The following is an 18,950-nucleotide window of genomic DNA, read 5'->3' on the forward strand; positions in this document are numbered from 1 at the left end:
TAGACAATTGTATGGCGCTCACTTGGCCTATAGTGTGCAGCCTGCTTGCAAGCAGAAGTACGTGTACGACGTCGAACAGGCCATGCTGCTGGGGGGTATGCAATGAACACAGCAGAACTGCAAGGCTTGCTGTTGAAGCTGCGTACGTACTGACGGTTCACTACAGTAAGTACCAGTCCAAAACAGGCAGAGCAAAAACAGAGAGACTGGTTTCCTAGGGCCTCGAGGGGCCCTTACCAGGTTGCCACCAAGCAATGCTGAGAGGAACCAGTTGCAGCCAGCTACGAGAAGCTCTGTACTTTGCACAAGCTATCTGGGTGCCCTAGGCTAGGGCACCAAGCTAGGGATGTCAAGTAGCCTAGGCCGCTCAAAGCATCAGCAGGCAATACGGCACACGAGCAACGTTATGAGGTGTGTTTAACAAAGACTGCGGAAATATTCGGCACACCTTACCCCCATAGTTTTAAGAACCAATCTGGCACCCATTTCGGCGTGCACGCTATTGGCGTAGCCACACCTGGTTACTGTCTTAGGTGCTCCTGGTCGCGACAATTTAGGCATTCTCTACAGTGCAGTGCACCGAACAAATAAGTATCGAGGAGGTAACCTTTGTGGAACTCTACATAGTCCCAAACGCTGCCTAAGGCTCCTGATCCCAAAAGGAGCCTTGCGTGCAGTGTTCGATGTATAGATAGGGCTGGCACAGGTGTTTCACTTGACTATAAGGATTTGTTGGCCGACCTTGCAAGATTATTCCATAACCAGGTTCCCTTCATGTCATTTACTCGTTTACATGTGTACGGTTAACCGGGTCTGTTTTTGCATTCCTGAAACTCTGCAAATAAATATCTGCTACCGCGTCCCGGCCCTTTCTGCGAGTGAGACTTTGAACCCATCCAGCTCCATTCCGTCCACAATTTTTCCAAAAGATTCAAAACCCAAAGTTGCTCACCTGGACGCAGTCAGAGCACTGGTAGCATAGTTTCACCAATATTCGAAGCAGATGTAGTGGTGCGCTGCCCTGGCTAGGGTTCCTTTCTTCTAGTTCTCTCCACCCCAGCGCATCCGCAACATAGCCTGTACGATGGCGGTAGACTGGCTATTTCTGCTCTAGCAAAATAAGTCCACCCAGCTCTACAAAGTTCACCCTCTTCAGCTGCCAGCCCATAAGGCACTGTCTGGACGTCAGAATGCATACAAGCATAATCCTACAGCGATACCGGTATTTTCGCCAACAGTCCCAAGGCTTGCTCAAGGGAGTCCCGAGCGCCCACAGTAGTTCAAAGGGGAAAAGCAAGAAAGCGTGCTAAATTAACACGGAGCAAGCCGAATTTCTAAAGGGAAAGGGGAAATGCGGCCTTAGGAAAGTAAGAATACCCTCAAAACGCCAGAAAATGCGCCATTTGCGGCAACTCCACTGCGGATGCTCGCATGATTAAGCAGTTCCCACCCATTGGTAATAAGCAGAGGGAAATGTAAACAGCATATATTTGTTCGTGCTCCACAAGCCTTGTGTTACTTCTCCGTCTATGTGGATCTTTGGTATCACGGTAATCAACTCAAGTGACTTCCTCAGCAAGCGCACTGGACACGCAGTATGTTGCTATTCCTGTTGCTGACTCTTGGTGCAGATATATTAAAGCGAAATATTACTGAGGTATTTTGAAAATGTTGAGCGCTTTGGCTTCGACACCCCCGTTCCGCAACGTAGCAAGACCGTCAGGTGAAGCGCGATTAGCCAGGATGTCGTACTCATTAAGGGCGGCTCCCCGAATTTCAAAAAATGGACTACTTATCGGCTTCTCTTTTTCATCGTAACCCTCTGCGCAAAGATGCGCAAGCCAACCCACTGGTTCGTGCGCATGCATGCATCTGCCGTGCAGCCCCGTTGTCCGCTCATGCAGAGCACGAGCGATCCGCTGAGACGGTGACGGAATGATCGGTCGATACGCTCTAGATGCCTTTCAAACCTTTTGCTGTACATGGATTATAATGAATTATGCTTTGTCTGCTCTGCGAGACGCGCTTCTACCAAGGATGCTCCAGCGAACTGTTGGCTTCCCTTTCTGCCCGGAATGGGAGTACAACTGGCCTCTGTTTTAGCGCATATACTTCTAGAAGGGGGCGTCGCATTGTTCATGCAAGCTGGAAGCCAATATACACTCAGTAGTGGTGCTCTGTAGTTGCAGCCCCTGTACGGAGGCGGATGCGGCGAAACTAGAATGAAGCACCACCTGTAGAGTAACTTAGTCTTCGGTAACTTCTAGTCAAATTCCCAGAGTATAGAAGCAGCTTCAATGTTGTTAGAAGACAGGCTAGATTTTTCGTGCGTGTTACTTCCACTGAGAGCTAGCGGCTACGGAGTTTTTCCTACATGGGGTTTTGGCGTGCTTGCTAATAAATCAGCTGGGAGGAGTCCACAAGGTAAAGAATTCAAGCGAAGCATCACAATGAATGGACAATCGGGAAGACCCGATAAGGCGCAGCGTACACACCAAGACCTCACGGGGAACATTGAGGACACTGATTGAAGACTGACTTGAGAAGAAGTTGAGGGTAGAGACTTCCCATGATGCTGACCCACCATGTTGGAGCACATACTCTTTGTGACGACTAAGTCCGTGCCCATTTCTGATTTCATTGTTACAGTTAGTCTTTAGAAGACTTGCATATCGTGATTTTGACCCAGTTCGTCTTTCTGGTGGAAAATGACTGGAGAGTCAGATCCAAGCAGGGCGGCTGCATCTATCTTGTGGCGTCTAGCCTGCGTTGAGCAACAAGTAAAAGAAGTTCGAACCCCATTGGTTTCCCTCAGAGTATTGTAGTGCTGTACGACGGTGTGACTACGCTGAGCAGAGCCTAGATGCACGTAATTGCTGTTTGTGAGCGCAGTTGGACCGCATGCGTGTGGCGCTGCGGCACTCTCATCCCTACTCCCCAGCTCATCTGTACGCCGCTGTTCGAGATAATGGGAGTGTTCGCTTGTATGGTAATGCAAACCTTCACATTTGGGAGGGCGAGACGCTAGCCTCCCCCGCTTCGTCTGGTCAGCGTCGCCTTTACTGTGACGTGCACCCGTACAGTATCAGTGCTGATTGCACGCTATTGGGCTTTTGATACCTCTATGCTTAGTTGGCTGCATGGGATCTCTTGTGAGTGGCACCCATCCGTGTTACTAAGCCCTTCGAAGATGACCACAGTTTGGACAGTTTTGCGCCTAATAACTCAGCGAGCGCGTGGGTGAAGTTCCTCCGGCTTCGTGGCGTCCGAGCTGATGGTCTTGATGGCCGTATTTTAGCAGCCAGGGTTTCTTCCAAAGATGATGGCGTTTCTTTGGCTGAGTCAGACGAACCTCCCAACCAGCCTATTTACATAAAGACTTCCAAAAAAGAGCAACCCTTGAAGTCGCCTGCCTGAATAAGCATCAATATCCCTGTGAAGCGTCTGGCCAAAACTACTATATACGGATGCCACTTCCTCGACCACTGCTTTGTCTTCGCAGTTTTTTGCGGTGGACACGGCCAAGCATATGTGTTAGCCTATGTGAGCCTTCCCATGTAGAGGCCTCAAATCTGGAGCGTACCGCATTAACTGTATCCCAAAAAGAGCCGGAGGAACTGGTGGCATACATGGGCCTTCTGGAGGTTGAAGCAGCAGCAGACGTCGCAGCTGCTGCAACCGCAGCTCGTGACAGGTGTAGGGGCCAGTGTGTGCCTTGCACCCTGTACAGTTGCATTGACACTTCCAAGAAAGGGACTGTGACGGAAGGCAAGCTAGACTGCTGTTTTACAGCGTGTGTAAGGCTCCAATGAGTGAGGTTAAATACATGCATATGCAAATAGCTGGGAGATAGAGTAGCCCTGCTAGCAATTGAAAATATAGTTGCAGTAAAAACGACCAACGCCTACAGCTGCGCCGGTATTTTTCATTGGAAGAAGTGTATCAATCTGCATCTGGGCGTAATGCAGCTGATCTAGCCAGAGCAATGGCAATCCTTCAGCAGCCTTCGTTCTCCGCCGTATCCAGAGCCTTCAACAGATTAGACCGGTGGGATGTTTGCCTTTCGTTGGGCTTTGAAGCGGCAACGCTGGGAGGCCAAACAAAACGTGAAAAAAAAGTTCGTTAACATTTTTCAGGTACAAAACCAAGAGTATATATGTTGTGACTATCTTCACTATTCGTGCATGCGTACAGGAGAAGCAATGGATCGCTCACTCCAGCTGACTGGGCAGTTGAGTTTCTCCACACTGAGGTGGCGTGCAAGTGCAATCAACATATTACCACCACCGGGTGAGCTCCCACATCCCGAAATGCTCACCAGCAGCATCGTAGGGTGCATGCAGACTCGTCTCACTGCCATGTGTGTAGAGTTTCCTCCGGTTTCAGGTTAGTTGCTCAAGCGGGACTACTAGGCCCTCTTCCTTCTTTCTCGCGAAAAAACGAATACTGCATTCGTCTGCAGAATTATTCGCCTTCTTCTCATTCTAGCCCCAGATCAAAAAATGAATCGTTACAGCCGACTGGTCAAGGCATAAGTGACTCGTCAAAGGGTGGATACATGCCCACATATTTACTGCCACAGAATTTTGCAGTGGGCAACCGCCCCCGCGAACATCTTCGTGTGCTTTCGGCGGGCACTGGGTCAAGGCGCGTGTGCTCGGTTTGTCTTCTCCCAAAGTTTAAAGGGGGAGCCTGCAATAGAACAGCTGCCACTGCAGCAGCAAATATCTCCTTCTCCGAACCCCGTGGAGCCTTCAAAGTAAAAGATCACAGGCAGTCACACCTCCAGCCCTGCTCCTGCAACGAACATTCGTACTGTGCCCGTCGGAATCCAAATGTTCGCAGGGAGGTTATTGGGACCGAGCATGCAATCGAGGAGGAACAACTGTGCCACCTCTGCAGGTCTCTGCCTTCAGAGTATTGTCCGCCTTGTTGCTCACTGCCGTTCACATCTCTTGCTGGCGTTGCTAGCTCTCCACAGCGAATGAGACGCCAACTCTCACTCAATGTGGAAGCACCTGGTGATGCACCAGAAAGCCTACATTACTGCACCCTAGGAGCAATCGACAAAATATGCACCTGCACGACGAAAGGCCGTGCTTATTCCGCTAAGCCAAGCGTGTTTTCGCCTTCGTACACATCTCGGCCCAAAAAGAGTGACCAAACACAAACTGGAACACTTCGTCCTCTTACCCCTGCAAGTGCCCCTGAACATGCCTCGTCGTTAAATGCTTTGGAGACTTCCCAGGGGACGCAACGCATGGGCAATCACTGCGTTGAAAAGACGAATCATTTGCTTTACGACGTGCGGGTGTCGGGCTGCAACAGTGGTGGGCAGCTGGCAACAGCATCCCCACGAACTACACCTCACGCAATTGCCGATATAAGTACGGCAACGCCACCTCAACTCCACACAGGGTCTTGCCTCCACTGCGCATCGATGATCTTCCCAAAAGGTGCCGTTGCCTCTGTTCCAGCTTTGCCTAACACAGCATCCACAGCACGCAAGCGATCCCCGAGTCCGGGACGGTCCGCTCATTGCCCGCACACGAAGCAGCACAGCACAAACGAACTTCAACAACATCTCTCCGGCAAAATTCTGCAGCAGCTCAGAACCGAGGTTCAGCAGCGGCTTCAGCAAAAGGTGAAGGAGCAATTGCATACCTACAGGCAGCAGATTCCAACTCCCACTAACCAGAAAACCCTGTGTGATCGAAGAGCAAATGGACAGATTGTTCACTTGCCTCAACCTGAGGCACCTCAGGATAAAGGGAGCGCCGCGCAAGCTGAAATGGATATGCTGCAGCAGCACGACAGAACTAGGTGGAGCTCTGAAACTTCTGCCACTGGAACGGCTACTCCAGTGTTTTTATCGGGCAGTCGTGGGAAGAAACGTGGACCAAGCAGGCTCAAGCGTTCCTATTCTGGGCCGGTAAATGCTACCTTCCAACTCTGGGACCAGCCGGCCCTACCGAATCCGGTTCCAGAAGCCTGCGAGCAGAGGATGCAATGGCTTCAGTCTTGGTCTTCGGAGGCTCAGGGGTTGAAAGAAAAGCAACTACTGGCTACGCTAAAAGAATTGAATACAAGGTCTGTCCAGAACTGACTATCACTATATATATCTAGTATTCGTACAATACAACTCTAGGTAGGCTCCGGCTCACAGTGAATTGGGTGGCAATTAACCCTCTAGGAAACTCTCTCTAGACTCACTTCTCCACGCAAGAGCGTATTTCAAAGGGGCAAGCGAGAACAGGAAGATCTATACCAGCAAGATGTGTCATGACATCGACAAAGCGGTTGTGGACATAGCCCACCGTTGCTACGGATTGCACGAGTCCATTGTTACAGGATGATGGAAAGTTTGTTTGCAGAACGGCATTTTCCACTGACACTGCCGATGGCATTTTGTGCTTCAGACCGGACTTTGCTTTAGTAGACGTGTGGAGAGTGTTTGATCCAGAAGGCGCTGGCATCTCCGAGGCACGCCGGGTACAAGATGGCTTCAGCCGACTCGGCATCCGTTGTTCTGGCCAAGAAGCTCAGTGCTTCATCTGGTATTACTGCCCTCCCCATCCTATTGGGTGAGCAACGCTAGCAACACATTGCATAGCCCATTTGCTGAACAAAAAGCTTCTGAAAGACGGAAACGCGTGTGCCAGAAATAAAACAACGTTATCTGCAGGTTAACATTTCCCATCTTTGCTAGCCTCTTCGCTGCTGGAGGGGATGAGCAGCTGCCTCTTCTCCGATGCATTCAGCAGCAAAATCCGTCCACAGTGCCAGCAGCGTACTTGGCATTATCGTCAAGGACAAGAAAGCTACTAGCAACCTTTTTGAGGCTTGCCCTCGACAAGGTGCGTTTCTTCCTTCCCAACTACTGTTGGCTGCGTGGCTGACAGAGTCCATTCGCTTTGGGTTTCCAGTCAATGCATCGTTGGTACCAAGCTACAATCCATTTGAAACCATGTGAAGGGTTGCCTTTGCAGGCGATTTCGCGTTGGGTGGCCCGATCTTTAAAAACATATCTGGGATCACGGCAACTGCAGCTGTAGCGATCTCGCGGCCTGCTGGGGAAGCTATGCAATTCCATTTAGCAACCCGTATTTCAGTCAAATTTCAGGGTTCATTAATGTACCTGTGTGGAAAATATATACCGTCCAGCCAGCAGACTCTCTCAACACTTAATATGAACTTCCTGCTCTTTTTCTGATATTTTTTCTGATCCCTGTGGAGACTCGGATGTGTGTAAGGAAATTGTTCCTACGCAGCCCTACCAACTGCATTGGACTGAAGTGCTCAATGTACCTTTGAGGCAATTATATGATACAAAAATTCTTTATACTGTGTTTTGAAGCTGCTTATTGACCAGCCCCAAGAAAGCTCTTTTCCCTGATCTACTGTAGCTAGCTCCCTCACCGTTTATGGCGATACTAGGATGACAAGATGGACGAATTTCTGTTTTCTTCACCCTGCACCAAATGCCTACAGAGGCTACTGAAGGAGCTCACATTCGTTCGATTTGCACTTGGTGTGCCACCTGTTTTGACTGAGAGCGTCTAGGCCCTGGTTACACTGATTGAAGACAGAAGAGAACGACTATTTGAAGTATGGTCAGTTAAGAACTCCACTGTGCAGGATGCCGGGACCAGGCATTGCAGTATAATATCGTCAGATAGTGCCAGTGGGTCTTGTGCGCGAGATATGCGCACGAGCGCTAATTAGTTGAGCGCTTGTGTCGCATAGACTTTGACTAACCCGTGTGAGGAGGCTTGAAGGTTAAAGAGATCTCGGTATGCATTCTTACAGGAACCGAAGGAAGCGATATCGATAATTATGGTTTCAAGTTGAACAAAGTGTGTCATTCCTAAAATGCAAAACTAAAGGGGCACGCTGGTGTTATGCTTCCAGGGAATTCTGTTGCAAACTGTAATGTATTGGAGACGCTTATGTGGCAATTCTGCGCGAAGCAAGCAATCATCTGTAAATACTGAGTATACAAGTAAGCTGTGTGCGCTTTGCGCTGGCGTATTAAGAGTTGGAGTGTGACACGGTGGAAATGCGGCAAGCGAACAACAACAAAGTATTTACGGTGAAGACACGCCTCCATTTCATCGCTCTGAGCCGCGTAAGCGTTCTGAGATTCTTTCAAGACCGAAGCCTTGACGGCCGGGGCTAGTATGCTGGTGTAGAACGAAATGTAGTAATTTAGATTTATGCGGCCGTTTTGGTCGTATAAGCAAAGAAGGCAGGCATATGGTGACGCCCGGATAGGGCCTACCAGACCTCACGAAGGGTTCTCGTGAAACCTTCCAAGTAGAACCTGGCCAAAAATGGTTGACTGAGTTGCGTCGGTTCCGCAGGAACTCTATTGTATTGCGCATTCAGGTGGCGGCCTACCCCGTTTTGTAGGTGGAATTAGTTAAAGTAATGCTAAGCTTCGATATTTTCCCGTAGGTTGTTTGCCAGTCCTGAACGGGCATTAAGGAACAAAAAGTGTAGCGCAACTGTTTCGCGGGCAGCAGCACATATGCTAGGCGAGGACAGAACGAGTGGGAGAGCCCTCTGAGCAAGTTGCATTTTGTTCTGGAGATTCACTTCTCTGGTTGGGTTGGAGTCGAGTAAATTGCCTGCGGTATGCAGGAGGTGCCCTGCTTGCTGCTATGCGGGGTAGAATCGGATGGTTTCGCGCCGGGATTGACACCTCACCAGGCCGCTTAGGCGCACGTGCCGGATTCTTTTACTTTCTGTCTGTGAAACAATGTGATGGAAACGATATAATTTGGTCTTTTGAGGTCGTCAGCCTGCTGGGAGAACAGCGCACAAAACACTATTTCGCTAGCATCGGCTGCTGCGAAGAATGCTCCATCGTAGTATAGTTTGGATGGGAGACGGGGGAATATCAGGAGCAACCAGAAGAAGAGCTTGACAACTAACGACCATGCGCATCCTCCGATCGCCTGATTCGCCGTCGTGTTTCCCTGCCATGCTCATGGGGCGTAGAAAAGGTATTACGTGGGTCCTATCCATCAATTAGCTGGCCGTTTAGCTATCACCTACCCATTGAAATTAAGCTGTTCTGGGTTCAACGGTAGATAAGACGCATCTCATGTGGTGTACCGGGCACCAGCAGAATATGATGCTCGTGTGGGGACTTCGGCGGTAACCCTTCACGTAGGGCGTGAGGGAAGACAGTTCGATTTTCACTCCACAGCTCGAGTATCTCGTTATGAATACGGCGTGACTCTGTCGACCCTAGCAACGCGTTGAACTGTGTGTATACGAGTTTTACATGCTGATCCGTCGAACTCAGCCTTCGCCTTGACTGTAGGTGCTTCTACACTTGCGGCTCCTCTGTATGGTGAGTGGTGTCCGATGATTGCACAACACAACGGCTTTTGGCGTCCGTCTATGAGCCATAATACCCAGAGCTCGCTGAATGTTGGTAATGTCAGGATGAGATTTAGCCCGTGTAGTGGGCCAATGCTTTCCGAGTTTGCAGTAGCATGTATCAACTGCTTAATCAAACTCCTTAACCAGCGCCTTTGCCTTAGCCGTGGGTAGCGGGAGGGGGGGTCTCTGCACGGGGGCGTAGGAGTGTTGCGGCCTCCGCTGGTGTCATACCCGCCACTTGTTAGGTCATAAGCCTGCGCAGCTCGGGCTCTTCGTCGCGCCTCTGCCGGCCGTCCCTCTACATCGTCTCCTTCATTTGCTCGTGCCACAGGAATCTCGCACCAACTGCCGTCGACTTTTAGCATAAGATCCAGTATGTAGCCTTTTATTTCCTGTATCTGCTTTAGATTTTATATTATGATGGAGGAAATTTAACCTTCTAACCAACAATTACATATTATATCTAGTTTTAGGCGCCGACTGTTTGGCACATCATATGATGACTGTAGGTTTAGTAGTACTTCTCTGCTGTAACAATGATGATTGTTATATATATTTCCCGTTTTATCTTTGTATGGATTTCACGGTCAACTCTTTTTTAAGAAAATTGAGGAATATAACATAGATACAGTACCAATAGAACCAATAGAACACATTCCAGCTTTATGATGAGCTAGCCAGTCAAGCATCAACATCGGATCATATGAAATGGGGCCTCGAAGAAATCCCCCGAGAAACGCTCATTTCCACACCACACCGTCAAGCCTGACACGGGGTTGTCAACACGCAGCTGTGTCTATGCACTCTCTGCAGAGCTGCCGCGCCTTTAACTGTAGTCGTTTCACTGTCACGGGACAAATGAAAGTTAGAGACGCTCCTGAGCCTAATAGCGCTTCACAGGTGCTCCAGGCCACATCTATGTATGACAGTAGCTCCCACGCTATACACACTTCTTTCGTAGCATCCCTCCCGTCTTCGTGTCGCGTCGCGGGGAAGGTCATGAGGGCTATCCCTGCTCAGCAGTGCTCCAGCATTCCCTTTTCTGAACGTCCATCATAGCTGGGAGCAGTTCCCCTGCGAGGTACGGAGAAGCGGGAATCAAGTCATACTGTTCATTGCTTCCCCCCTAGGGCCAAAATACTGCCCAGAACAGCCCCCAATTGTAGTGGGCAACGCTCTCATATGCCAGTGCATCTGCTACGGAAAGGTGGCGCAACCTCAGAGCCTATTTGCATTCGCAGGCTCTGCGACTACGCTTCGCCAACGACAGAAGGAAGTACGAATCGGCAGAAATACAGATAATGCGAGCTCAACTCAGGTATCGGTCATATTATTGGGTTTCTTCCGTTTGAAAGCTCGTGACCAAGCGCAGCGCGGCGAAGACAGGAAGACTTTGCCACCGTCTCGCCCCAAACGCTTTCGCCTGACCTTCCCTCTGCATACTACTCTACTTGTTTATACAAATAGAAGTTGATCAAGCTGAACATGAACGATGAAAGCAGACGTCTCTGCCTCAAAGTAAGGGAATGTCTCCGTAGCACTAACTGAACGCTGTGCCTAAGGTCTGAGCTTTCCCCAACGGATTGAACGAATTGCACGCTAGAAGGAGGAAAGAATGATTGCCATGGTTGACGGTATATGGAACTTCAAGCTTAGACTAGTTCGCGACGATAAAGCCCCACGCGCAGGGTGGGAAATTCGGTGCTGTGTGTGCGTGAGGACTGCGTGGGGTGTTTGCTCCGGAAGCAATGAGACTGTGCCTCTCAGTGCGCCCCTCAGCGCTCCCAAAGCCATTTTCATTCACTACTGTAAGTGGAGGGGAATCAGTCTCCTAAGGAAAAAAAGAAAAAGAAGCCCCATATACACTGCGGAGGCGACGCAGGAAAGGACGGCAAAGTGCATGTTGCCTGTCGTGGTGTGCTTGCGAAGTCCGCAGTTCTGGGGGGTTCGACCAGTTAACACCGGAGGTACAGCAAGAAAACGCAATTGAGAGAAAGAGTTCTTTGTTTCAGTGAGTAACAAAGACCTATCCACGGGCCAGCAATCCGCTGGACGCCAAATGCGAGTACGCAAAGACGAAATGTCATCTGCATGCACTGGTTTGAACACGTCGAACTGCAATAAACCTTCCGTCTGTCAAGCACTAACCGATGCCCCGTGATGTCCAGACGGTAGATGCTGATATGCTATCCGCTGAAGTAAATGCTGTCTTCAGCTCAGAGGGCACTATTGCAGCTGCGTAGCAGTGTCCCACGCCTAATACCTACTTAGGTGCACACTCGATATGTGCGCGCTACACTCAGCAGATTAAAATACCTCAAAATACCAAGGAGCAGTCTCTCATTCGCATCCCCGGTCCAATCCTCCTATAGGAGGAAGTGTAATAACGACAATGATCCCCATGTTGACCCCCTGCGGGTCAGCGCTTCGGCTACAGTGCCAGTCTTATAACCAGCCCCAGATCCTGCTCAGCATGAGAGAACTCTTGGCCTAATAGCGTTACCTCCACTCTAATGCCTTTTCGTTTACTTTTAATAATATATTATTCGTGCTCTGTCTGCCGGATAGATTTCTATAGGTCCAATTTGAGTACCATTCTGCGTGCGCACTGCACCTGCGCCTTGGAAGAACGAGACTCTCACGGTGGTGGAGCGTGCACAGGTCAATACATACTTAAGTACCTTATCACATTTTTGTCATAATATTCTTGCCTTATTACTTGTGGCTTATTCTCCGAGATCCAGAGCTACTGTCGTGCCTGCCAGCGCACTGGTCCTTTGATTGTCTGTGGGGCCTGGGCGCCGACCACAAGGCAGCAGATTTCTTCCCCACCTTCTGCAACTTATCCCTTATAGTGAGTAATAGCGATCAATTCGGCTGAAGAATCTGGCTTGAAGTAGGGTGAGAGTGTTGTACTCCCTCCGTTGTGCGTCAGCTACTCAGATCCATCATATGCTAACCATAACTTTTCCCATTCTGAAGCAGTACATCAAGTGAGGCTGTATCCACCTATTTCATCGACTTCGCTTGTGTTCCAAGGCAGGAGCGTCTCGGATAGCGGTTAGTCTCCTTACTTTGCAGTGCCTGTGCTGGGGAAGAAGCATGACCATGTTGCTGGTCTCCTGGTCTTAGTTATTTGAGGCATGCAGAGATTAAGTCGACGATCGTTAATTGGTCATCATGCTGAATGCTCAATGACACCGTATGAGTGTTTGAGTGACTCAACTCATAAGCGAGATAGCGCCTTCTTCTGATAGCGCCTTCTTTACTCCATTGAGGGACATGTGTGGACTGCTGTAGGCCTGTGTGAGTACGGTGGGGAAAATGGCGGACGGGTGGGATGCAGAGAAGGTGTTTAACTCGACAGTATATGGCTTCACGTATGACGACCTCATACTAATGCCGGGTGAGGCAGGAGTGGAGTATTTCTCCGGAGATAGAAATCCTTAAGCTTCTAGAGGATTACTCTCCATTTTGCTCTGCTACGTTGTTGTGTGCGTACATTGATGACGGGCTTGTAGGGCACATTGGGTTCGGCGTGGATGCCGTCGATCTGACTACGAGGTTAACAAGAGGCATTACCCTGCGCCTTCCACTGGTCTCCTCCCCTATGGACACGGTCACCGAGCACAGAATGGCTATTGGCGTGGCGCTTATGGGGTGAGCTTCGGAGCCTGGAGGTCCCGGGTTTTGTTCAGCAAGTGGATGGTTCGACTTGACGAACTCCTTGTAGTGCGTTCTTAAATGCGCCAACGAGACTATTTGAATGTAGCATTAATGGAATTTTGCAGCATGTGGTTCGTTGTAGGGGAATCGGTATCATTCACAACAATATGGAAATAGAGCAGCAAGTACAGCAAGTACGGAAGACCAAGCGCTTCGAGAATGGATTCATAACCGAGCCATTTGTCTTGAAGCCTACAGACACGGTTCGTGATGTTGACTGCATCAAGAAGGTGGGCAGCTGGACCCTGCGCGCAGCAGGCCGACTCAATCAATTGTCATGGTGCTTCACTTGAGTTTTAGGCTGCTTGCAGCTCCCGCCGAAGTGCTGCTGATTCGATCTTGCTGGTAGGCGACTTCTGTGAGAATGGTTGTCTGTGCGAGCGGCATGCTTGTTAGCAGATGTAGAATGCTGGGCTTTGCTGACCTTTTCAGAAATACGGGTATAGCTCTGTACCGATCACGTCAACGGGAACCCTTGGAGGGAAACTGGTGGGAATCGTCACGTCAAGAGACATTGACTTTATTACAGACAGGCACACCCCGCTATCCGAAGTCATGACAACTGATCTTATCGTGGGTCACGAGCCACTTGATCTTGCCCAAGCCAATGAGATCATGCGGAAGTCGAAGAAGGGAAAACTGCCCATTGTGAATGCGAACTTCGAGCTGGTCGCATTGGTTTCTCGGAACGATTTGAAGAAGAATAGAGAGTACCCGTTAGCATCCAAGGATCCTAACAAGCAGCTGCTAGTGGGTGCGGCTCTCTCCACAAGGTAAGAACCACGTTTGCGACACACCCGGCTACTTTCACTCCGGATATTGTTAGTACAGACATTTTGAGAACTCCTTGCTGCTGAAGCACCCACATGTACAGCTTTGAGCAAACTGAAAAACATGGCATTGCTGCAGACCAGGAGAACTTGAAAGGGCGAAGGCGTTGTTGCAAGTCGGAGCTGACGTTTTGGTCATCGACAGCAGCCAAGGTGATTCTGTATTCCAAGTGGATCTCGTGAAGCAGCTAAAGTCGGCGTACCCACACACGCAGGTTAGCCACCTGTCTTCTGTCAACAAGAAGCTTCCAGTTTTCCAGCGGCAACGGAAGCTTTACCTTCCCATAAAATTCAGTACACCGTGAACGTACACGGTTAGAAGTGCGGTGAGTGCGGAGTATTGGGCATCTGGGCTGCGTGTAGATCATTGGAGGGAACGTGGTTACGGCACGACAAGCCAAGTCTCTCATTGACGCCGGGGTTGACGCGCTGCGAGTTGGCATGGGGAGCGGGTCAATTTGCACTACTCAGGTAACAAAAGCCGTTACCCGACGCGGCTAGGAAGATTCGACAAGCACGTTAGCCCAGCGTGGATAGTGATATTAGCCTTGCTGTTTGGGTTGCATGCTCAGGTTGTCTGCGCTGTGGGGAGGGCCCAGGCCACCGCTGTATACCACGTTAGCAAGTACGCAAGGGAAGTGGCAAATATCCCTTGCGTTGCTGATGGCGGAATACAGAACTCAGGCCATGTCGTGAAAGTGAGCGTAATGAAAAATATGTTGGTCTTTCCAGATATTGTTCAAGGGAGTGCATTCTGAGAAGTTGCGCACATTGTCTAGCTCCTGCCTCGTCTCCGATGTGCAGGTGCATGCAAAATCATCATTGCCCCTAGGACTTCTACCGTGTTCCCTTTCTATCTGCAGGCACTAGCCGTAGGTGCCAGCACCGTAATGGTTGGATCTCTCTTAGCAGCCACGGAGGAAGCCCCAGGGGCATACTACTTTCACAACGGAGCTCGAGTGAAGAGTTACCGTGGCATGGGGAGCATTGAAGCCATGCGCGCGGCATCAGGGAACGGGCAGCAGCCTCCGACTGATGGCAGCGCCACCCCAACGTCCTCCACTTCTGGTGGTTCAGCGGCTCGCTACTTTGCAGAAGGTCAGAAGATTCGCGTGGCGCAGGGTGTCACAGGTTGCTTGGTTGATAAAGGCTCTATTCGCAATCTCATACCGTATCTCATGCAAGGGGTGAAACACGGATTTCAGGATGCAGGAGTGCCCAGCATTCAAGCGCTTCACGAGCAGCTGTACAGAGGCGAAGTCCGATTTGACGTCCGGTAGGGAAAATGCATTGGGCCTACAGCAGCTGGCTCATGTGCTGAGTTTGTTGGTGGCCGTGTTTGGCTTCACAGTGACAGTCGGCAAGCTTTGAGGATGTTTGGTCAATGCAGCCGGCCGACACTGAGCTGCGTTGCATTTATTTGATTGCCAGTGTATTAAGGTTATCCCCCCAGGAGAATTAGCAAAGTTTGAGTGCGTGCATGCATGTTTAATTCTTTACAGGTCCGCCGCAGCACAGAAAGAAGGCAACGTCCACAGCATCATGGTCTTCGATGGAGCCAGCAAAAGCTAAGTTGCTGGATCATCATGCATTTTGGCGTGCACGGTTTAAAGCTGTGGTGCCATCGAGTGCCGGTAGGCATGTGCGCGCAATGACTTGGTAACATCTTGGTGTTCGCAGGCAACCCTGAACAATTTGCTCGGTTGTGGTTTATTCGAGTGCACCTCGCTCTTCTGGTGGACAGGAGCGGGCTGTAGAACGAATATGCATTTGGCATTTGTTGCCGACTTTGATAACCATAATAGGGTAGCTACATAGAGACGACGCATCTTACGAGCTCGTGCCAATGCTTTTCGGGTGTTCGCCTCGTTCTTCAAGCACTAGCACTACTGAGGAATCGTTTTGCTGGTAGTTATGTGGGGCATGAAACAGCGAACTTCTCTACGTCCCCAGAATAGTAGGAACATCTTGCGTCTACCAAGTGACGTCTTTGACCTCCTGCTTTCAGGCAGCTGCACATCATGCAATTTGCAGGCATCGGCCAGGCGGGCTGAAAGAAGGCACCGTTTTCAGTTACTTGTACTGGGACAAAGCTGCCAGAAAGAATCGTTTAATGCCGAGCTGCATGTCGACATATGACCCTCTAACGTATGAGTTTCAGAAATATGCGCATGGCGCGGCTTCCAGGGAGCTGTAGATATTCAGGCGGGCCCGCCAGTAACCTCCTCCATTTTTGTGCAGTATTGGGGAGATAGACGCTTTCGGTGGGTGGCTGGACGTTTGTAAGGGTGTTAACGTTGCTGCCTTTTTACCAGTTCTCCTTCGGCCACCTATGACATCAATCTTTGATAACATGCATCCGCTAGAAGTCTTCGCCTTCACGTCTTCCCCTGTAGGTCCGGGCCCCGAAAACGATTTTGCCCTGTGGTCGTCGCACAGCGACGTGAAGTTGACACGCGTTCCGCCTTGGGCATTGCTGGGAATTCATAAATTTGGCGTAAACTGATGTATAATTGGCTTCTAAGCGAGGCATTAAAGAGTGCGCTTCTCGAGTGTAGTAGAAACAGTGTGGCGCCACGAGGTTGACGCTTATCCAGGGCACTCTGCGCTGGCTGCAGCAACATTTGCCAGGGACAATCCAAAAGGCGTTTTATATTAGTTACGTAATGAATCATGGATAGTGGTTGAGGGTGGACGGGGTGACACTTATTTCCCGAAGTACACAGCGTAAGAGGGCATGACGAAAGCCACGTACCGTAGGCAGCTAACACCCGATGTGTTTCTGGGGAATGACCCTACGAAAAAGTGGAAACTTTTTGGTGGAGAAGTAGGAATTCAAGAAGAAGAACCACAGTTGCAAAAATACCCATGGTGTGAACTCCCCCTGCGAGTGGGAGGAACCGCTGGCACCGAGGAAAGTTGGAAAGTTGGGGCTCGTCTGGCCTTAGGAGTGCCTGTTGATAGTTTGTGCTGCAACAAGACAACTACTTTTGTTGACCTACTTTTTACCGTGAAGACTTGCAACGTAGAGCTTTAGAGCTGTGACAGGGGGGCGTGCTCGCCGCATGATTGTCTTTCGTGCAGTCGGTCCTGATACTCTGTTTCGTTATCCCGGTCTCACATGCGACGGGATCCTTGGCGAAAGAGCTGGATCAGCTGCAGGCAGTCGTCTTCAGGTGGTAGAGATCTGGGGAATGAGCAGAATTACGAGACCATGAGCACACGAAGGCCTCACAAGAGTCGAAAGGCTCCACGACGACCGCCGGTCACAATTCCTCCAAATGAAGTGGCCACCCGCGATTCCCCATACAGAGTGGTCCCCGACATCAACTCAGCTGAAGTGACTACTGAAGGAAGTGCTAGTCCACCATCGGCTCATTTCGTTCAGAACTACTTGGTCAGTATTTTATTCCACGCGTACATAGCATTTGCGCCCGTACTGCTGCTACCTATATTGAGGCGGACGTCGCTTTTTGGCAACTGGAGCTCGAATGCAATAACAGCCCTTAGTGTCTTTTTGTCTAATGCCTCCTGGATGGAGTTATTTAACTTCAACTGCACGGCGGACGCAGGCCACGCCTTCATTGCGGCAGTTCAAGAGAAGCGATTTCTGGCATCCTGCGGTTCTTCCTTAGCACCAGCGAAAAAACGTAGGACTAAAGCAGCCAATATGTCTATGAAAAAGCTTGAGGCTTTCTTTGTGAGTCATCCGCCCATGCTTTTTATGCCCTCCATGCATCGAATTTGTGAGTGGATATTCAGGCGCATGGTTGCTCGGTGGCATATCGGGAGTCTTAGGCGCGTTGACGGTGGGGCTACTCATCGCAGCTTTCAACTGGCTAAATCCGTTCGGCGACATTTTGCCCCTCCCGCAGGAGCTGTTTCGGATGGTGGGGAGAACGGATAAGGAGGCTTCGATACTTGCGGATGTCATGCAAGCAACAATGACCCATAGGCAAAGGACTCTCGCTGCTGAGTCTTTTCGGACAGTAGCAATTTCTCTTGCGGAATCGTGCCCTACGGTGCTTGTACCGCTAATGTTCGGCCTGCAAAACACCTTGCAGTCACGCTCGTCCTACGAGGTTTTCCGTGCAGTCAGCCTGCTATTTGATACATTTGTGGCAGAGTTTCTCTGTTGTTTTATCGTTTATTCTGTCAGCGCTGTCTTCACTTCAGTAGGATTTTATCTTGAACTGCGGCATGCACAAAGATTAAACTTGGCGGTCCTCCTTTTTGCGGTTGTCGCGGGCCTTCCCTTCTGCGCTGTTGTAGGTGAGTGCCTAGATAGGCGCATCTGCTTCCGCATGCTAGAATGAAAGTTTTTTGTGGTAGTGGTGCGATTCGTACCGTCTTTGAACATGGCATGCCTGCTGTTTGCAGGTGGCCCAATGTTGGGGATATCATTTGCTGCCTTGGTGGCCGCGTCCCGCTTGGACCCGTGGTGCTTCATGCTCACGGCGTCGGCAGACTTGTTGGCAGCTCTGGGCGCGACATTTTGCGTTCGGCCAGAGCCAAATGCTTCGTCTTGCATAAGAACCTTGGAGACAAAGAAGTCAGAGTGACGAGACCGCAGCTCGCATAGCGTTTCTGCTCCTCCCCCAGTTGTGTCGGACGCAAAGGTACCAATGTATATTTTTTTGTCCGTCTCGAGCGTGAGGTGTGATAGGTGCATTTCGCCGTACTGGGCTTTGCATCAGGGAAGATGACTTTCATATGCGTTCTTTGAGCGCTGCAGGCTTCAGAGGCGAACTTAAACAGGTGCAAACATTGTAAATAGACGAGGAGTTGTCGCGTTAGTTATACACATGACTGAATAGCCCTATTCAATTGTCCCCTGAGTTATTAAGTGTTAGCGCGGTGTCCGCTGCTTTTTGTAAGTACGTCGCATGCGCACTACACATCGATTCCGCAGAAAACAGGCGGACATGCTGCCGTATTCCCCCAACGCTTCTTGTGGCCTTAGCATGCATGAAGAGGGCCCAAACGGTTCGGGGCAAATTT

General features: G+C 50.1%; 4 protein-coding genes across 4 annotated transcripts; 2 read left to right on the forward strand and 2 right to left on the reverse strand.

Annotated features, from left to right (window-relative positions):
* Positions 1–1,649: 1,649 nt before the first annotated feature.
* Positions 1,650–2,629, reverse strand: EAH_00004340 (hypothetical protein; the record flags this gene model as incomplete). The annotated part of the gene is made up of 2 exons (XM_013396996.1): positions 1,650–1,822; positions 2,602–2,629. The coding sequence occupies 2 exons, from the start codon at positions 2,627–2,629 to the stop codon at positions 1,650–1,652; spliced, it is 201 nt and encodes a 66-aa protein (XP_013252450.1).
* Positions 2,630–5,440: 2,811 nt separating this feature from the next.
* EAH_00004350 (hypothetical protein) lies at positions 5,441–7,020 on the forward strand (the record flags this gene model as incomplete). The annotated part of the gene is made up of 3 exons (XM_013396997.1): positions 5,441–6,090; positions 6,420–6,584; positions 6,990–7,020. The coding sequence occupies 3 exons, from the start codon at positions 5,441–5,443 to the stop codon at positions 7,018–7,020; spliced, it is 846 nt and encodes a 281-aa protein (XP_013252451.1).
* A 5,697-nt stretch (positions 7,021–12,717) lies between these two features.
* EAH_00004360 (inosine-5'-monophosphate dehydrogenase, putative) lies at positions 12,718–15,521 on the forward strand (the record flags this gene model as incomplete). Its single annotated transcript, XM_013396998.1, has 9 exons — positions 12,718–12,799; positions 12,915–13,053; positions 13,202–13,349; positions 13,552–13,892; positions 14,029–14,164; positions 14,313–14,420; positions 14,522–14,647; positions 14,813–15,225; positions 15,452–15,521. 9 exons carry the CDS (start codon positions 12,718–12,720, stop codon positions 15,519–15,521), a joined length of 1,563 nt encoding a protein of 520 aa, XP_013252452.1.
* Positions 15,522–17,490: 1,969 nt separating this feature from the next.
* Positions 17,491–18,621, reverse strand: EAH_00004370 (hypothetical protein; the record flags this gene model as incomplete). The annotated part of the gene is made up of 2 exons (XM_013396999.1): positions 17,491–17,579; positions 18,297–18,621. 2 exons carry the CDS (start codon positions 18,619–18,621, stop codon positions 17,491–17,493), a joined length of 414 nt encoding a protein of 137 aa, XP_013252453.1.
* Positions 18,622–18,950: the final 329 nt, after the last annotated feature.

The sequence above is a fragment of the Eimeria acervulina genome, genomic scaffold (assembly GCF_000499425.1).
Source record: "Eimeria acervulina Houghton genomic scaffold, Eah_scaff16, whole genome shotgun sequence".
Classification (NCBI taxonomy): Eukaryota; Apicomplexa; class Conoidasida; order Eucoccidiorida; family Eimeriidae; genus Eimeria; species Eimeria acervulina.